Source organism: Clarias gariepinus, chromosome 9, assembly GCF_024256425.1.
Source record: "Clarias gariepinus isolate MV-2021 ecotype Netherlands chromosome 9, CGAR_prim_01v2, whole genome shotgun sequence".
Classification (NCBI taxonomy): Eukaryota; Metazoa; Chordata; class Actinopteri; order Siluriformes; family Clariidae; genus Clarias; species Clarias gariepinus.
The window spans coordinates 14,976,165-14,994,692 of NC_071108.1; the positions used below are offsets into that span (position 1 = coordinate 14,976,165).

Below are 18,528 nucleotides of genomic sequence, written 5' to 3' on the forward strand. Positions count from 1 at the left end.
AGTGTGTCCTTTAAAATACGCTGTGTCAGTGATCCTGTCCAGTGTAGCATTGCCTGGAATGTTAAAGAGAGGGACCAACTACAACACAATCAAGTCTTTCTAGTTTTTTGCTCATTAAGATATTTCGGTTAAAATCACATCATTGAAACAACTTTTGTAAACCATATTTTAATTCTGTACACAGCTTTTATTCAAGGCTTTGATTTCAATTAACTAAAGTCTGAAAATATGAACTTGAAATGGAACAATGCTATTTTGGGATCATTAGAACATACTGATAAAGATAAGAAAGATCATGAATACATATGAAACTTTATTATGTATGAAGGACACGCCACCTCACTTTGAAACCTTACAAAGTTATGGGCTAGGGGTACAAATTCATAACCTCATAATCCATTTTACATACTACACACACTGTGCAGATAGCATTATTCATGGTGTATTTTGGCTCATATCATAATGTACATATATCATGATATAAATATATGATATACAACCAATAAATATTATCCTAAACGTTATAAACATGTGAATTTAAAGGTGTCTTTCTCAAACAGGTCTGAAGCAGCGTGCATGTTGCGTGGATGCTGCCTGCATTAAATAGTCCTCCACTCTCTCCTCCACTGCTGAGTAAAATTCATGAAGCTGCTCCCTGACTGATGGACGGTAGATCCAAACAGCAACCATTATTGCAATTAGCATCAGGATGAAGAACAGAGTCCAGCACAGAGTGCTACAGAAACGTCTCTGTGATGAGGGAGGGTTAAAGGGGGGAAAAAACCCACTTCATTATTACAAGTCAATAAATTATTAATTATTAAAAGTACATTTTGTATTGCATATAAATATTTAATATACCATTTGAATTATACTTTAAACTATTGTTTATTTATATTCTATTTTTCTAATTAATTGTATCTGTACTGGGGAAAAATTGTTTTTACTTTACATGTTTTAACTATATATGTTATAATTATATATAAATGTATAGCTTAATCAACGCTTGGTTGTTTCAACTACTACTACTACTACTACTACTACTAATAACAACAATAACAACAACAACAACAACAACAACAACAACAACAATAATAATAATAATTAGAAGCACTAAGATAGAGAAAACAAAACTGTCTAAGGCATTTAGGATTTATTTAACTAAGACATGTACAGTTTTGCATGAGACCATAATTTTGTGTTAAGTATAGGAGTCCTACCCTTCGCATGCTTCTGCTATTGCGAGCACTTATAGTATTTAGCTCATTCAGACACTGAGCCACACGAGCCTGATAACCGTAACACTCCTGCTCCAGGACCTCCAGCTCTTTCTTCAGATCCTCACACTATCATGATTAATAAGACAACACCCACATCACTCAGCTAAGAAGCATTTAAGGCAATATAAAACAATTTTTATGCAATATATTACGCTATTAATATGTTAACATACAGTGATTGTCTATTTCCTATATAGCCCTATATAGTATGGTTCTACTGACCCAATCATAAGGTTAAATAAAGTTTCTTATGTTTTTACACAGGATAAAATCATGACTATAAATAAATATAAATATTATTTCACATACTTGAAATAACACAAAAATTAAGAGAAGCAAGCAAGTATATTGTGAAAGTAAAGCAGGCTTGAGGGTAAACCATCCATTCAGAGAGTATTCATCCAGTACCTCCTTTTCCTTTAGGCTGAGTCTCTGTTTGGTCTGGCGGAGCTGCTTAGCGACGCTATTATCCACCTCAACAAACTGGTATGACTCAAGTCCCTGCTTGTGCACTTCTGTGATATTATTCCAAGATCCTTGCGCGTTATCTGAGTGGGTTAACCACAATAATAAATCTGATTATTAAATTTCCGTACTTCACTTCACATAATCACTCCCAAAAAGTTTTTTAAAAGTACAGTATATCCCAGTAGGTTAAGCATATGAACAGTACAACAGCAGAATGCAATAATTCTATTCAGACTTCTATTCATTTTAGAAAATTATTATCCTCTGACACACAAGGTTGCCTATACCAAAATATTTTAGTTGAAAACCTGAAAACTTTATTACCTTATTTTATAAGCTTTAAAACCCCATATTTTGGGCAAAGCATGACACACATGACAATGTTGTGCAAAAACATTGTTATATACTCAACAAAGCTATGTGGGATACTGTAGTGTAAGCACTGTGGTAAAGTTAGTTTGTAGAGCGAACCCTCTGTTTTAACACTACTACACAAGGGACATGAGATGCATGCACTGTGTACAGTATGGGAAACATTTGAGGTTGCTATGTTTGGTCTTCTGCCCTCCATCACTTTATATAATAACCTTAGAGGACAACTGATGGATACGTGGTCAGTGGATGTATAAACTGATGTTAAATGGCACGTACAGTACCTGTACTATGATAGTTAGCTGTCAAGAACCAAAGAGAAGGAGGCTAAGAATGCTGTAAGCTGTTTTTGTTTTGTATTTAATGTCTTTCAGGATCTTCAACAATATTATATTAAAAAGGCCCTGTGTGCAACAAAATTTAGCGCTTTTGTTCTTGATCTTTTAATTCAAACTCAACCAACATACTATTACACTCATTTGCATCCAACACTCTTTTATCATTTTAGATTAATACCTTAGCATCTGTGCTCTATGCGTAGAAAACATGCACAAAATATTCCTTATCAGTTTACAATACTCTTGTTTTTTTTTTCCCTCCAAACCTCCATAATCTCATTTTGCTGTCAAACTGTTCATATATGCTTAATATTCAGATGTGAAATGTACCTGCGAATTTCACTAGCTCTTCTTTCAGAGTCTGGTTGTCCTGCTGTAGCAGAAGGATTTCAGAGGAAAAGTCAGCATTGTCCTGCTGCAGGATGTTACACTGCTCCCTCAGTGACTCGTCCTGTTCCTTGGATCTCTGCACAACAAAGACATACACATTTACTGTAAGTCTTATGATTCTTAAACAGAAGTTTTCCTGCTAAGCAAAAAAGAAATGTAAAGGATCATTAAATCTTAAATTTTAACATTTGGAGACTGGAATGTAATGAAAAGTAAAGAAGCATGTCTGAATTACATGTCTTTAAAAAGTGTGCCATCACAGTGAAATCAGCATCACTGTCAAAAAATGGAAAACTGTTGACCAACTTGCAAGCGCAAACTAATTTCAGGGCCAACAGTGGTTCATCTTCAGTAACCGCTTTGTTCTTTTCTGATGGTGGAGCCTGAAAACACTGCTTATACTTTGAAGCGAGATGGCATTGCAATCTGGATGGCATGCTGATCCATCACAGGGCACTCAGTCACACACAGGCATTTTAGCAGTCAATTCCCTTAGTATACCACCAAACTGGTGACAGGATCATGGCTCGTTAATTCCTGTGGTGAGCCCAGGCCAGCCTCTCTGGTTCATTATTCTCTGATTGTACAGAAATGGCAGTGCAGAACAACTCACAGAAAATGGTCAATGTTGGCTATGGTAGAAAGGCACCAGAACACCCAGTGCACCACAGCCGGCAGGCAAAAAGCCAAAGACCATCAACCTGGTCTCCAAACTCTTAATATCCCAGTCAGACTGAGCACCCATAGGATGCACCAGAAAAACAAATCCGGTCCATGAGGTTCCACCCCATAACCCAAAGGTTCTGCTGCTGATGTCCTGGTGCCAGACACCATAGCAAACCCCCAGAGCCTGCCCAGATGGTACAAGGAGCACCTGCACAATACTAGGTATAATGTTTTGTGTTGTGATGTTATGGTTGATCAGCATATTTTTTCAGGAGATGGAAAAAAACTAGAGAACCAGAAGGAAACCCACATTGTCATGGGGAGAAAATATGGTACACCATTTAAACAGTTACCCAAGCTCAAGATCAAACTGGTGAGTTTGGAGCTGTGAGAAAAAAAGCGATAGTGATTGCTCCATCATCAATATACAGGGTCATCTCAAGGAATTATTGGGTATTAGGGTATAAGGCAGGGTACACACTCAATGGGGAGCCCGATTGCATGACACAAGCCCGCACACATCTAGTCAAACACTATGGACAATTTATAAATGACAATCTGCCTATAATGGATGACATTGAACTAGGGAGGAAACCCAGAGAAAACCCACCAAGCATGGGGAAAACATGCAAACTCCACCTACACAGAACCACAAGATTCGACCTGACCTTGGAGGTGCAAGGTGAGAGTGCTAACCACTATGCCACAGTGTTTAGATACCATGATTTTTTTTTTATGGCAGCATTTCCATTAATACTCCCTGAAAAAGGCTATAAGTAGTACAAATATTCAAATTCATAATCTGCAGTAATATTTAAATCACGTGACATCATCATGTGATCAAATGGCAGTGTACCGTTGCAACTGCTAATTGTAGTTTTTCTTTATCTGCATCTTATCTGTGTCTGTGGTCTAACCTGCAGCTGATTCTGTAGCTGCTGGAGCTGATCAGTGCTCTCATCCTGTTTCTTCCTCAAGAGGTTGGAGCTCTCTCTCAGCTCCTCATACAGCTTCTGCCACCTCAATGACTCTGCCTGGGCCACCTGTAGTGCCTCCTAGTGGAAAGATGATGATGGCGTGATAAGTTGACAAATAGGTTTCAAAATATCTCTCTATGAATGAGCTTGAAACTTGACTACCTCTTCAACAAAAGCACTTACGTGTAGATTCTGCAGCTTGCTCTGTGCTTCTGAATTCTCCTCTGTGGCCTTCTGAATGGCCTCCATTGCCTTTTTTTCATACTCCTCCTTCTGTTTCTCCATATTTAATACCACCTCCGTTAGTCCATTTTGAGGAACATGCTAAATAATGAGGCATAATCACATGTGTTAAAAAGAATTATCACAGAAACAGGTCTGTGACATGTACCACAAAACTGGTTAAGATGTTGATGGGGTCATTGGTTTTCTATGTAAAATTTGTAAACACACCTTTTTTAACATACAAATCTAAATTCCTAGCACTCAAACTTACCTTCATGCACAGCTGTAGCTGAGCCTCCAGTGTCTTGATCTTGTTCTTCAGTAGATCTTCATCACAACGAGTCTGTGGGAGGAAAAGGAAATGCGGTGTGACACAGGCACAGCTACAACGGATGCAGCTTCCACTGAAAGCCGGGGTGTGTGCCCTTGAACATATATCTTAGATTTTATGACAGTATTGTGCCACAGTATATATATATATATATATATATATATATATATATATATATATATATACACACACAATAATATTTTAACATAAAGTTTATGACTCAAACCCCCTGACAACTGTACCTGCTGCAGACACTTTTTAGATTTGTAGATTACACTGTACATCATTGTACATTTGACTATTAAACTGTACATCACATACCAGATGTTCATTTTTTCCATGTCTAACTGTTTGTTTAAGCACCACAGATGCTATAGGGGAGACTGTGTATATACTGTACAGATATATATACAGGAAGGACCAAAACAGCAAGAGTGTTGGGTATTTGCTACCTAGCACTTTTTCCGGGTGAGTAGATGTCGTTCTCTTTTCTTTTTTTTTTTAAACTGAAGAGCAAACAGCCGGATACTTGCAAACCACAGAACCCACTCACACGTTTTCATTTCTGACACAAATAGGATAAAGAGCAAAATGATTTAAGTTCATAATGCATGTTTTTATGAGCTGTCCTGAAAGCCGTCCTAATGACTTAGTTTAACTGACTATGTTAATTAGTTGATTTATTTTGTGAAAATGTGAAAAAAGGATTAAAGAAAATAAAAACAATACAAATTTCTAGAATGTAAAAATAAATGATATACCGTTACAGTACACATACCTTCCACAGCAGTTCAGAGGCCTGCATTAGTGCAGATGTACTCTTCTGAAGGGCAGTCAACTTTTTTTTCAGGACCTTCTCTCTATATAACGCCTCCTGCACATGAGACAAATCAGACTGGATTTCAACATGGCTAGTTTCTACTATTTGATCATAATTATTCAAGCTAACTGGGTTACATTCAGTTAAGAATTAGTGTTAGAATTCCCTCAGAAATAAAGTTTTACATTATAGGAATTTTTTGTAGTAGGTTAACACTGTTGCCTTGCACCTCTAGGGTCTGGGTTCAATTAATGCCTTCGGTCTGTCTGCATAAAGTTTGCATGTTATGCTTGGTCAGGTTCCTCTAGGGGTCCTGTTTTCTTCCCACAGTCCGAAGACTGCAGATTAGGCTAATTGTCGTTTCCAAATTGCTTATAGTGTGGGAATGAGCATATGTACTGTATGTGTGTGCCCTGTGTTAAATTGGCACCCCATCCAGGGTGCGCCCTGCCCTATGTCTCCTGGCATATGCTTCAGGCCTCCCCACAACCATGTATACAGGATAAAGTGGTATAGAAGAAGAGTGAGTGATTATTATTACACTATTGAAGTCAATACTCCTGACAGGCTTAGATGTAAGCAGGAAATTTTGGATTAATTATCTAATTACAATAACATTGCAACATTTTTGGCCCAACCAAGCAATCTGGGCTTTCTACGAGTGGTGATACAGATCATAACAGCACTGTGACGATTTACTATACTATCATTTCAGTGTTTTAACAATCATTAGTTACACTAACTGTCAGTTTTTGCCATTAGTGATGGGAAGTTTGGATCATTTTAGTGACATGGTTCAAAATGAACAAATCTTTTTTGAGTCACTTATTTTAATCAGAAATAAAATAAAATGTTACATTTTCAATAAACAGACTCCCCACATGTCTACATACACACATTTTGGCACATTAGTTCCAGTAATAAAAATATTACAATACAGCTAAGGATATATGATAAACAAAATTAGCAGATCCTTTCATCCTTCTGGTCTGAGTCGTTCGTTTTTTTGTCATGTAGTGTCTATGGGAGTCACGTGTAAAAAGAACGAACGATTTGGACTAGAAAACTCAGGAGATGGACTGCTCAATTCTGTTTCCTGTGTAATGCACTGCATAGTGTCTATGGGATTCACATGACAAAATAATAAATAACTCGGACTAGAAGACTAAATGAACCGCACATTTATGTTTCTTGTACATAACCAATAGAGGTTTTGCGATGCTTTGCGCATGCGTGCCCAGTAGAAAATGAAAAAATCCCTCTTAAAGACTCGTTCAAAAAGAATGAATCATTCATTAACGACCCATCACTATTCGGCATGGATAAAAGAAGGTCAGTACGGCCTGCAGTACTGAAAAGTTGGAGAACAGAATCAGTTTCAGCAAGAAACCACGTCTGATAGTGTTATGTCGTCTTAAATACCACTTTTTCTTCTTGATATTTGCTACTAAGTTGCGACGATTTGCTTCTGAATTATCTGTGTTGATCTGTTTATGGCTAACACAAGCTTCAAGCTAATTAGCTCTAACATAAGGCTGAATCTGTCTCTAATCACTACTTGGTGTGTGGAGCAAATGAAGTCCGAGCACATTAGCTTTTTATTTAATGCTATTCGAGATTCATCCCCAGAAGCCCAGAAGCTGATATTCTAAAGCGATATACAGTGGAACCTCGGATTACAAGCATAATTCGTTCCGGAAGTGGGCTCGTATTCCAAAACACTTGTAAACCAAATGTAATTTTCCCATAGGAAATACTGGAAACTAAAATTATTCATTTTACAGCCCAAAAAAATAAATACATAAAAATAATAAACACAAAATATAAAGTAAAAATAAAACAAATTAACCTGCACTTTACCTTTAAAAAAAAACGTAAAAATAGATCCCGACAGATAAGGAACCCCCACACACACACACACACATTAACGGAGAGACCGTTTTTTAAACCGTGTAAAAAATTAACCATTTAAAAATTAGCAAGGAACATCGCTAGTCACACTCGCGTGAGCGCATACTAATGGAATCACTGCTGTAAAGTAAAGCAACAACAACAACAAAAAAACTAAATTAACCAGCTTAACTTTGAAAAGAATCGCGACAGAGCATGTCTGTGTAAGGCAGAGAGTGTTTACCTATTACCAGGACGATTACCTATTGTCTCTCTTACTGATTCTTAGTCCTTGCAGAGTTTCTAAGTGTATGTGTGTGTGTGTGTGTGTGTGTGTCTGTGTGTGTGTGTGTGTTTGTGTATTCACCCAGCAGGAAAGACGATTACCTACAATTCTGCAGCGCAAGAGAGAGAAAAACCGTTGGCTCAGTCGTGATGACGTGACGCTCGGCGTCAAAACAAGAAGCGCATGCGTGATACATGATACTCGGTGCTCGTAAACAAAGACAATGCTCGTTTTTCAAGTCAAAATTTATTAAAAATTCTTGGCCCGTCTTGCGGAACACTCGTAAACCGTGTTACTCGTAATCCGAGGTTCCACTGTAAGTGGAAATTTTAAGAGAAACCTATGAGATTTACAGGACTGCCCGCCACGTCCATGGTTTATTTTTCTTACCAGTTGGCTAAGTTCAATCATCTGTCTCTAACAATTAGCCGCTAGCTGAATGCTAGTTTCACCAGTCACAAGCAAAATAAAATAAAAAAAGAGCAAAATAACTGGTTAAATAAACAAACAACCCATTATCTGTTGGTAATAAATGCTTTTTGTAAAACTTTTAAATAAGAGCAATATCACCATCGAGGTTATTCTGTTGTGCTAAATATCAGCATGGCCGTGATATCAGGCTGTGCCCTATTATTCAGCATAACTGTACTTATCTCATTTGATATTGCTTAATTATAACACATGAACTCGCTATTTATATTACAAAGCTATGAATAATTCACACACCGTATATTTTGTTTTACAACAATAATTTTTATGGTATGATGCTAATTCAGACATTAATGTTTAACACATAACATTACCTCTAAACAAGATGCCAACTCCTGAATGTCCTATATTAGACGAGATCAAAAGAAAGGAACAAATTTATTTGTTACAGCACAAATGTGAAAATGTCATGAACATTGATTTAATTCATCACCATACCTGTTCGTTAACTGTTGCAATGCCTGACCTATCAGAAAAGAAAAAGCCAGTAAAAGTCACAAAACCATGACTGAATTTGTACATGAAACTAACTTAAACTACATTAACTCTAGCTAAGTGCAATATACAGTACAACATGAAGGAGGATCACTTACTCAGTCTGCACACTAGCAGTATGGAGGGTTCTGTCGTTGTTTGTAAGCTGGGTGATGTCTCGAAGAAGAGCTAGGAGAAACAAAATATACTTATATGAGCTGAGCTATGCCACCCACTTATGATACGTGTGCTATATACAGTATATAAAGCTATTCCAAACGAACAAACAACAAACGGAAAAATAGTCTACTTGCCTCGTTCTTGCTTTGCTTTTCCTCTATGAAGAAGTGAGTCAAGAACTGCTGCAACACTGTCATGCTTCTGTGTATTTTCATTGTTCAGTAAAGAAGTCGACACTGACTGCAAGGTTTTATATAAATATACTGCAATATTACCAAGATTCCCAAAGATATATACAGAAAATGATTACAGTTATCGTGAATTACAGTATGCCATGGCCCTAGTCTGAAATCTGATTGGTCAAAATCTGATTTCCTATAACTGTGTGAGTGCTTCATATAATCTGCAGCTAATTACAGACCCATTAAAACATTATTTGTTTAACAAATAAACATAAATAACAATAAATATTATTAACATGATGAAGAAGTCTCCAGTGTCAGTTCTTTTTAAGGTCTTAGGCGAAATTGTTCCAAATAATACATGTATAAAATATTATGTAAAACTGGTGGCAATGTATACAATTTGGTTTATTAATAAAAATGTTTGCAATTTGCAAATGGGACTGGTGTAAGAGGAATAAAAAGGAGGGATGTGATGTTAACTTTGCACTGGAGTGCCTCAGGCCACCATACCACTAATTATTTTCCTATAACAGCATGCACCCTTTATATTTTAAATTTGGATGTTGTCTTTTAAAACAACAACAACAACAACTATAACTTAAATAACTCATAGACAGGCTATAGAATGAGAATAGTTACGTTTACAATTGCTTACCTGCTTAATTGGGCTTATTTTTGGATGCCTGTATGATGTAAACATTTGCGTCACACGACCTCCCTCTCGTGCAAAATTGTGTCTTGACCGTGGAGATAACAGAGTGTTCACACTGCAGTCAGCTGGTCGTCTCTTTGAAAATTCATCCTGCCTTTTGCGGTGTAGTTCATTCTTAATCCTTTTCGTGTCCACATCTCTGGTTGGACTTCGACATGTTGTTATGTTGTTCCGATCCCCAAGATTTCTGTGCTTTACAGCACGCTGTTCCAGTTTTACATCATAGTCACACTTTTGGATTGGGCTGCCATCAAGTGTAATCATTATGTCTCAGTAGGATGGAGACTACTGCTTTGATGGTCTGCAGCAGTCAATGCTTTATGGCAGGTTTTTTAGCTTCACACGTATATCACAGTGACTGTGTAGACAATGCTTTGTTAAAGCAACGTTATATTGATGATGTCAGGTTATTCACCTCTGTGGGTTTTCTGATTTAGAAGCACACACTCGTTGACACTCTTCAGACAGCTGCAAACACATAAACATATTATTTAAAATATCAGCTTTATTTGAATATCATATTAACTACTTTTAATGACTACAAATATTTGTAGGTATGCTAGCTTTTAAAAGCGATTGTATCTTAGACTTTTTCTAAAAAGGAACCTCTATATTTTACGATACTGAATAGAACCTTAAAGATGACAAACCCAGGAACCCTTCAGAATGCTAGAATAAACCATTTTCCCAGTTTTTACTAATTTCAAACTGATAACAAGAATACCAATAAATTGTTATACTAAAAGATGATCTTTTAGTTAACAAATAAAACCTCACGAAAGGTACAACACTACACCCACTGCTCAGATCCATTCATTTACACAACAATACAAAGTTTACAGCAAATCCTATGATATGCTATGAAACATTTCCATTTCAAATTTCTGAGAATGTACAAGTTACTCAAACAACAATGAATGTTTTACATTTGCTAACACTTAATATTCACGTTATAATTGAAAAACTGCACTCGTACATACGTGGGAGCATAGAAGGAAACAAACTGCCACAAATATTTGAAAGAAACCTTACACACTATAAACTTTGATGAAAATACCTGTTTCATGTGAGCCCTGGAAGACAAAATAGTGCTGAAAAAATAAAACTGAGGAAAAAACTTTACAGCTGAGAAAGTGAAAATTAGTTTGAACAATAAACGCGGGTTACTTCTTCAGCCTTGCTAGTTTACAGGAAGTAAGAGGAAGCACACAGTCTTGCATGAGTTGCTCTATCTCTGCAGCCACCCATACTGAAACTGCTTCTGCACACGGATGGGCCTTTAGATTAGAAATGGCTGGTGCATTCACATGGCATTACTCAACTGACCTGCTGGCGCTTGAAAGGCGAAGCACAAGTACAGTACACACAAGTACACACTTCAAGTACAGAAGTGATCATATGGCATAAATGGCTGGAACGGAAAAAGTATTGTTTTGATTATAAAACAAACCTGCATTTAACTATCCATAATAACATTTATAGCAAAAATGACGGAACCCAACTAATAAAGTTTATTTTCTTCTCCCCATGATTTTAAAATCCAGATTTCCAGTCAGACATGTGGCTTATTGCCCAGGTAAATGTGCTCAAATAACAGGGTTGAGAGAATGTAAAATAGCAAATATGGCTTCAGTACAGATTAGGTTTATGAATTTAGACCCCTCAAGGCACATAAGTTTGACTCTGGTATGACTTACGAATGGAGCCAGACACATTTATCACCTTTAAAAAGGAGGACTTATGGAAATGAATGTCATAATGCTTTATATTTTGAGATAAAGTGTAGCTATAGTGAGCTGGGACAGCATAAACTGTTTTAAATGACTGAAACAGGCACAAAGTTCTTCTTCTTTGTTGTTTAATGGTGGTTGGAATCCAGTTGGTTCTATTACCACCACCATCAGGTCTCATTCTCAATCATCATCCCGGCCTCTGAAAGCCAATTTTCCAGACCAGCCATACCTTGTACCTTCCATAAAATCAGGCACAAAGTTAACATGAGGGACACTTGCGTTTAAAATATGTTTTACCTTTCCTTTACAAAAATATCTGTACATGTTATGTAAATAACATTTACAGATACCTAAATTGTGGAATCAAAAAGAAACAGCAAGGCTGGCAAGGTCTTTAAGAAAAGAAGAAAAATAATTTTAAAGGTATTTTTACTTTATTTTTGGTAATTTGTTTGGATATTAATTTTAAGTAGTGTATTATCAATCGAAGTTGTGTGATTAAAATTTGCAAACTGCGAATTAGGCGCCATTTCGGCCCACTAAAATATGTCTGTAAAACTACGCCACCTTCTGGTTGGTGGTGTATCACGAAAACCCGGATGTGACGGTGAACGAGGGAGTTTCACGAGTTCTCGCGATAAGACGTGTGAGATTTCTATAGCACCCTTGCTCGGTGCAGAAGGGCACAGCGAGGCCGGGGAACGTCAGTGTCTGCTATAGGATACATTGCGGCCTGGGTTATTGCCCTTCCTTCATCTAGATATGCTGTCCAGACTTGTGATAGTTTCAGGTTGGTTAGTTTAAACGATAGAAAGGGTAAAAATTGTTGCTTTATTGTTGTTATTTTAATGGACACGTATGCTGAATGTGAAGTTGAAGGGTAAAAGGAGCAGGCCTGATTAGCTAACGAGCTAACGTTAGCTATCTTAATGTTTTAATTGGAGAGTTTGCGATGAATATGCATAGACATTTAGCACGAGTTTGGTAATTGGAATTAATTAATTAATACCTTCAGTTACTTCTTTGTTAATATGTGCGTTGTCTCCAAACTAACTGTTAGCTAAGGAGTTATTAGCTTTAGCTGCATAGCCGTGCAGTGCCGGTAGAATCAGTCGTCCAGAAAGACGTCCTTCACTTAGCTCAAGTCCAACCCAGTGTGCTGCATGCTACAGCAGAGTAGCGGGATGTCCATATCCTGTTTAATACACTATTTCACAGTTCGTTTTGGACTTTGACTTAATGTCTTATTGAGTAAAGAATGTCTCGGTTTGTGGGAAAGAATTGAGTTTCTGAGCTGCGGGTGAAAATACAGGTTATTGTGGTCAATGAAGTAAATTGTTTATTTACTGAATACAGCACACTTAATATATACAACTTGCGCAAGAAACTGCCTATTATATTTTACCAGAGCTCATGTACTTTTCTTTATATCCCATGTAGTTGTATTAAAGAGCTGTCTGGTTGATAGTGAATGACATTGACATAATGGATCATGTCTGTTCTGTCTCCAGGTTCAGCCCTGAAAAATACTGGTTCCTTCGGACCCTGGTATGTACGCTGTGTCAATGACTGCGTTTCGATCACTGAAAAAAATCTTAACTTTATTTCAGTGTTTTTAAAATTTTTCAGTTTTGAAATTAAATTCTGCTGATTATTATTATTATATTTTCTTTCCCCAGTGTTGTCCAGGCGTCTCGTTCCCTGCACTCGTCTCCTCAGAGCCTGGCCCCTGTGCCTCCTCTGCCAGAGAAGGGAGGAAAAGTGCGCCATGGAATTTTCCCAGAAGAGCTCTTCACGCTGCTGTACCCCAAAACTGGTGTAACGGGTAATTATATTTGTCTTTTTGTTCCTGGGATATTATTAGTACTGCACAAACAATCATGTAAAAATTGCAATAGGGACATGTGCAATTATTTATTCTCAAAAGGCTGCAATTTATTGCAGAGAATATATGCATAGTCAGGTATTTCTGTTGTGTTCATATATAATGTAAATATTTTATTTAATTAATTTTTTTAAGTGCTGTTGAGATGATAAATATATTTTGATCTTCATGAGATCATTTGTCATCATTTGTTGTTACTCTAGAGAAATATGTTTGAATACAAAATGGTGCCTTTAATGGTTACATGTCGCAGTTTAAATCACAATATAATTAATGTGCCAAAACAATCACAATTGGATTTTATATTATATATTTTTTCCGTTTACCAAATCATGCAGGCCTAGTTTGTCATGCAGCTATTGACTTCAGGATACAAAACTGGGATTTCTAGTAAAAGCCGAAATAAAATAACCTCTCAACATAAAATTTCTATTAGGCTCATCTTTTTGAATACAGTTCCTACTTCCCATGTAATTTTCCGGCTAGCACAGAAGGTCACTTTGCTTTTAAACATATCAAGAGCCTCAGACAAGACTTGGATAATATTTATGCATACAGTGTGAGGGGATAACACAGCCTGTCGTCCTGCTTATTTATTTATTGACATGCTAAAGTTATAAAGAAAATAACTCGTATATACACTTAGAAATAATAAAAATACAGTAAGTAAGTTAGCTCCAAAGACTATCATTAAATCACTGTGTCCATGGTCAGCCACGAGACAGTTGCCACAAGTCAGTCCTCATTGTCAATGCCCTTCCTAGCGAGTGTGTTGAATTGTTTTTCGATTCAGGTAAATTTTACATAAGTTTGTACAGGAGAAGATCAGAAGCAAGCACATGGCACTCTCAGGATTTTTTTAATTAACATTCAGTCATTTTCTGCCACTGTTTTTCTAATGAAATGGCTAAACATGGGGTGCAAATAGTTTAAACAGCTTAACAGTTTTAAACTATAGCTAGGCTCATCCAGCCAGACATGCAATCAAAAACATATTATTCTACACACACACACACACACACACACACACATACACACACATACACATAGGGGCCTCAGAGTGCTCGCCCTATCATCTGGAGATCGCTGGTTCGAACCCCGGGTGATTGGCCGAGCTCTCTCAGGGGGGAGGGATAAGAGGTACTCATGCTCCCACATTATTACGGCTCTACTAGCCATTCAGGGGCGTCTGTGAGCTCACGTAAGCGAAGGGGGCGGATACTCCTCCAAGTGTTACTCCGCCCTCAACGGTGCGTAAGCGAGCAGTTCGGTGCGTGAGCGGTGACACGCTCCACATAATGTTTTTCCACATAATGTATCTGCATGTGAGGTAACTGTTCAACTTTTCATAATTGATGTAGAGTATTTATAACTTGGCTCTGACTGGTGCTATTTCTAGATCATCTGCTTGCTGTATAATGCCCCATACAGACAACAAAATGACCTTATGTACACAATGTTCATTTGTTTCACATAAATCTCTGAATCGTGTTACAGGTGGTGCATATCTAGTAAATATGGTATATGTGTGTGTGTATTTTTTTTCCAGGACCTTACATGCTCGGCACTGGTCTGCTCCTGTATCTGCTCTCCAAGGAGATCTACATTATCAACAATGAAACCATCGCTGCTGCCTCTATCGGTGCTGTGTTCATTTATGGTGTCAAGAAGTTTGGTCCGGCGGTGGCGGCTTTTGCCGACAAGCTGAACGAGGTGTGTTTTATTGAAGTCATACTCGCTTTATGTTGATCAGATTGGCAGTAATTTCTATGAAACATAGATTTTCTAGTAAGACTTCTGAATAAGGCTTACTTGCTAAATTTAATTTCAGCATTATTGGTATGAGATGATAGAGCTTTGTTTTAGAGGTTGACTGATGTGGGTTTTTCTGTCTGATGCAGAAATCAGGTCAGTTGATGGGCTTTTTTTTTTTGTTGTTGTCCTGTCCAATTTGTTGAGCTGGTTTTCTGTTTCCCCTTTATCTGATAAAATATAACTGTTTAATAATGACAAATAATACATAATAAAATTCAGAATGACTGCACAGATTCAGGATGATAAGGAATTTCTCTTAAAAAATGAAAAAATCCTAATGTGTATAAAGAAATACCTGTCCTTGTTGCTTACTAATGAGAATTAGAGTTAGTCGACCACCAAGCTGCGACTTTTTTGCCCTTGGGCGATGACCTCAAGTGCTCATATGTGTAATGGGATTGAATGCAAGTAGGGCTGCAACTAACAATTTTTTTGATAATCGATTAGTTGGCCGATTATTTTTTCGATTAATTGATTAATCGGATAAAACCTAAACGCTTCTTTAATTTGATGTTTTGCTTGTAACTATATAAAACCATAAATCAGGGTATTATTTATGTATAAAAGTAAACTTTAAAAAATGCGAAAGCCACATATATAGATTAATGATCTTTAATTTTGACATTTAAAGCTAATTTTATGTAAATCAACATTTGTTTTGTTTTTAACAATAATTGCAAATGGCAAGTGGACAGTGTGTGTTTTATATGTATATATAAAATTAATATATATAAAAAAAAATTATATATAACTAATATATTATATATATTAGGTGTTTAATGTAAATTGCTATCAAACCTTGGAGGACTCTGGGCGCGCGCTTTATCCTGCAGACGCCCCTGTAACCTCCATTGCGCGAGCCGCTGTCTTTGTGTATTTGTGCATCTTGTAGTCGCGCTCCTCAGTGACGTGAGCAGCCCAACTAATCGATAACGGCATTCGTTGACAACGAATTTCATTATCGATAATTAGTATAGTTGTTAAATAGTTGTTGCAGCCCTAAATGCAAGTCACTCGAGATATATATAAACACTACATATATATGTATATGTATGTCTCTATATATAAAATATATATATATATATATATATATATATATATATATATATATACACACACACACACACACACACACACACACATGTATGTATGATGAGTTCCTCCTTTCCCACAAAGATTGTTGAGACTACTGACCTCTACTGAAAAAGTCCAGTTGTGTTACTTCTGCTTCTGTAAGCTGTTCTGTTATCTTTAAAACCATCTTTTGTCCAAAAGAAAAAAACATACAATTTCATATAAGTTAAAATGCCTTTAGGTTTAGTCTTTTGGGACACCTTCTATACACTGTTGAGTAATTTAACCACTGTTCATTACATGACAACCATTTCCATTTCCTATTTTTTCTCTTTGTAGGAGAAAGTGGCAAAGATCCAGGAGGTGAAAGACAAGGGCATGAACAGCCTGACTGAAGCCATCGAGCAAGAAAAAAAGGAGCAGTGGAGAGTTGAAGGAAGACATATGCTTTTTGATGCTAAACGGGTGAGAAAGTTAAAGATGAATGATTTAATTTGTAAAGCATGCAAGGAGTCCACTTCAGACCAATGCAATATCAAGCATCAGATATTTTTTACACTATGTTCCATTTTGTTTGAGTTGTATGAAAAGTCTATTTAAAGTGTACAAATTAGTAACAAGAAAGTCTAACCTTGTTTGAGACAATCATAGGGTTGTACATGTTATCTTTGCTTCAAGGAAAGCTTTTATTGACTATTTTGTATGAACTCTGGATACTGTGGTAATCAAAATACAACATGAGCAAGCATTCAGATTTATACGTTTGAAATATGTTTCATTTAAATTCTGTTTCATAGAACAACGTTGCTGTGCTTCTGGAAACCAACTACAGGGAGCGGCTTCACATGGTCACCAATGAGGTGAAGAAGAAGCTCGATTATCAGGTGGCACTTCAGCACCTGCAGCGCCGCATGGAGCAGGAGCACATGGTCAACTGGGTGGAGCAGAATGTCATCAAGAGCATTACACCACAACAGGTACAATTCATCACTGTCTTGGCTTTGGATTTCTCTAGCTATTGGAAACTCTCCTAGATCCTGGATGTTCTTAACAGTCATGTATGGTGATTTATTTAGAGTCACAGCTGTTTTTGTTTGTTTATTTAAATCTTTGGCCAACCATTTATGCTACAGTATTGAGGTAAAATGGTAGAACGGTGGTTTAGGTGTTAACTAAACACTACTACAGACTACTGATCAGCACGTCCCAGATTCTAGCTCCAAGCTGACACTTGTGGGCCTCTGAGTATTATATTTACATTACATTTACATTATTTTTACATTTGGCAGCTGCTCTTATCCAGAATGACTATCATTCTTGAATAACATAAAATTTCCATGATTTAAATCTCTAACTACACTGGTTCACTAGGTTGCTAAGTAGTAAGTATCAGACACTATTGGGAAGGTATTTATTTGGTGTGTGTCAAGGTTTGCCCCTCCCCCTTTTAAAAGAATATATACACAAGGGGGGGAAGCCACTCTCTTTGTTGCGTTTTTTTTTTTTTTTAATGTAACCATAACACATGCCACTAGATGGAGCAGGTGCCTGATCTAATTACAGCAGCAAACGTGATCTACTTTCAATGCTGTTTTTTTTTTTTTTAAGAAATGAAAGTGTAAGAATTTCAATTGAAATTTGTGCTAGTAATATTCATTTTTAATTGCTGCAAATACACAAATTGATGTTTTTCTCTTTCTGATTTTCAGGAAAAGGAGAGTATTGCTAAGTGCATCTCGGATCTGAAAGTACTGGCTAAGGCCACTCAGGCCAAAGCCACAGTGTAAGATTCCCTTGATGAGCCTCTCCCATCCATGTTCAAGCCACCTGCTTTTCTTAAACTCTGTCCTCCTACAGATGGTCTAATTGTGTCCTTTAAGTGTACATACACATTGAATAAAGTATTTGGTTATTCACTAACTGGCTTCGGTGCATTTA

The 18,528-nt window shown here is 36.9% G+C and overlaps 2 protein-coding genes across 3 annotated transcripts; one reads left to right on the forward strand and one right to left on the reverse strand.

Moving 5' to 3' along the window:
- Window positions 1–175: 175 nt before the first annotated feature.
- Window positions 176–11,320, reverse strand: LOC128529909 (TRAF3-interacting JNK-activating modulator). 2 transcript variants are annotated; one of them, XM_053503516.1, is made up of 14 exons: window positions 11,141–11,320; window positions 10,027–10,551; window positions 9,321–9,387; window positions 9,126–9,195; window positions 8,971–8,998; window positions 8,847–8,876; window positions 5,826–5,921; window positions 4,988–5,059; window positions 4,675–4,815; window positions 4,432–4,569; window positions 2,789–2,924; window positions 1,689–1,828; window positions 1,221–1,346; window positions 176–750 (listed from the first exon to the last, which is right to left on the reverse strand). In XM_053503516.1, exons 2-14 carry the CDS (start codon window positions 10,345–10,347, stop codon window positions 553–555), a joined length of 1,563 nt encoding a protein of 520 aa, XP_053359491.1. In that variant the 5' UTR covers window positions 10,348–10,551; window positions 11,141–11,320; the 3' UTR covers window positions 176–552. The 2 variants fall into 2 exon arrangements, with proteins under 2 accessions (XP_053359491.1, XP_053359490.1); XM_053503515.1 differs by having other exon boundaries at window positions 9,321–9,426.
- Window positions 11,321–12,453: 1,133 nt separating this feature from the next.
- atp5pb (ATP synthase peripheral stalk-membrane subunit b) lies at window positions 12,454–18,510 on the forward strand. The gene is made up of 7 exons (XM_053503304.1): window positions 12,454–12,606; window positions 13,328–13,364; window positions 13,496–13,641; window positions 15,251–15,414; window positions 16,930–17,055; window positions 17,388–17,567; window positions 18,300–18,510. Exons 1-7 carry the CDS (start codon window positions 12,579–12,581, stop codon window positions 18,375–18,377), a joined length of 759 nt encoding a protein of 252 aa, XP_053359279.1. The 5' UTR covers window positions 12,454–12,578; the 3' UTR covers window positions 18,378–18,510.
- The last annotated feature ends 18 nt before the right edge of the window (window positions 18,511–18,528 follow it).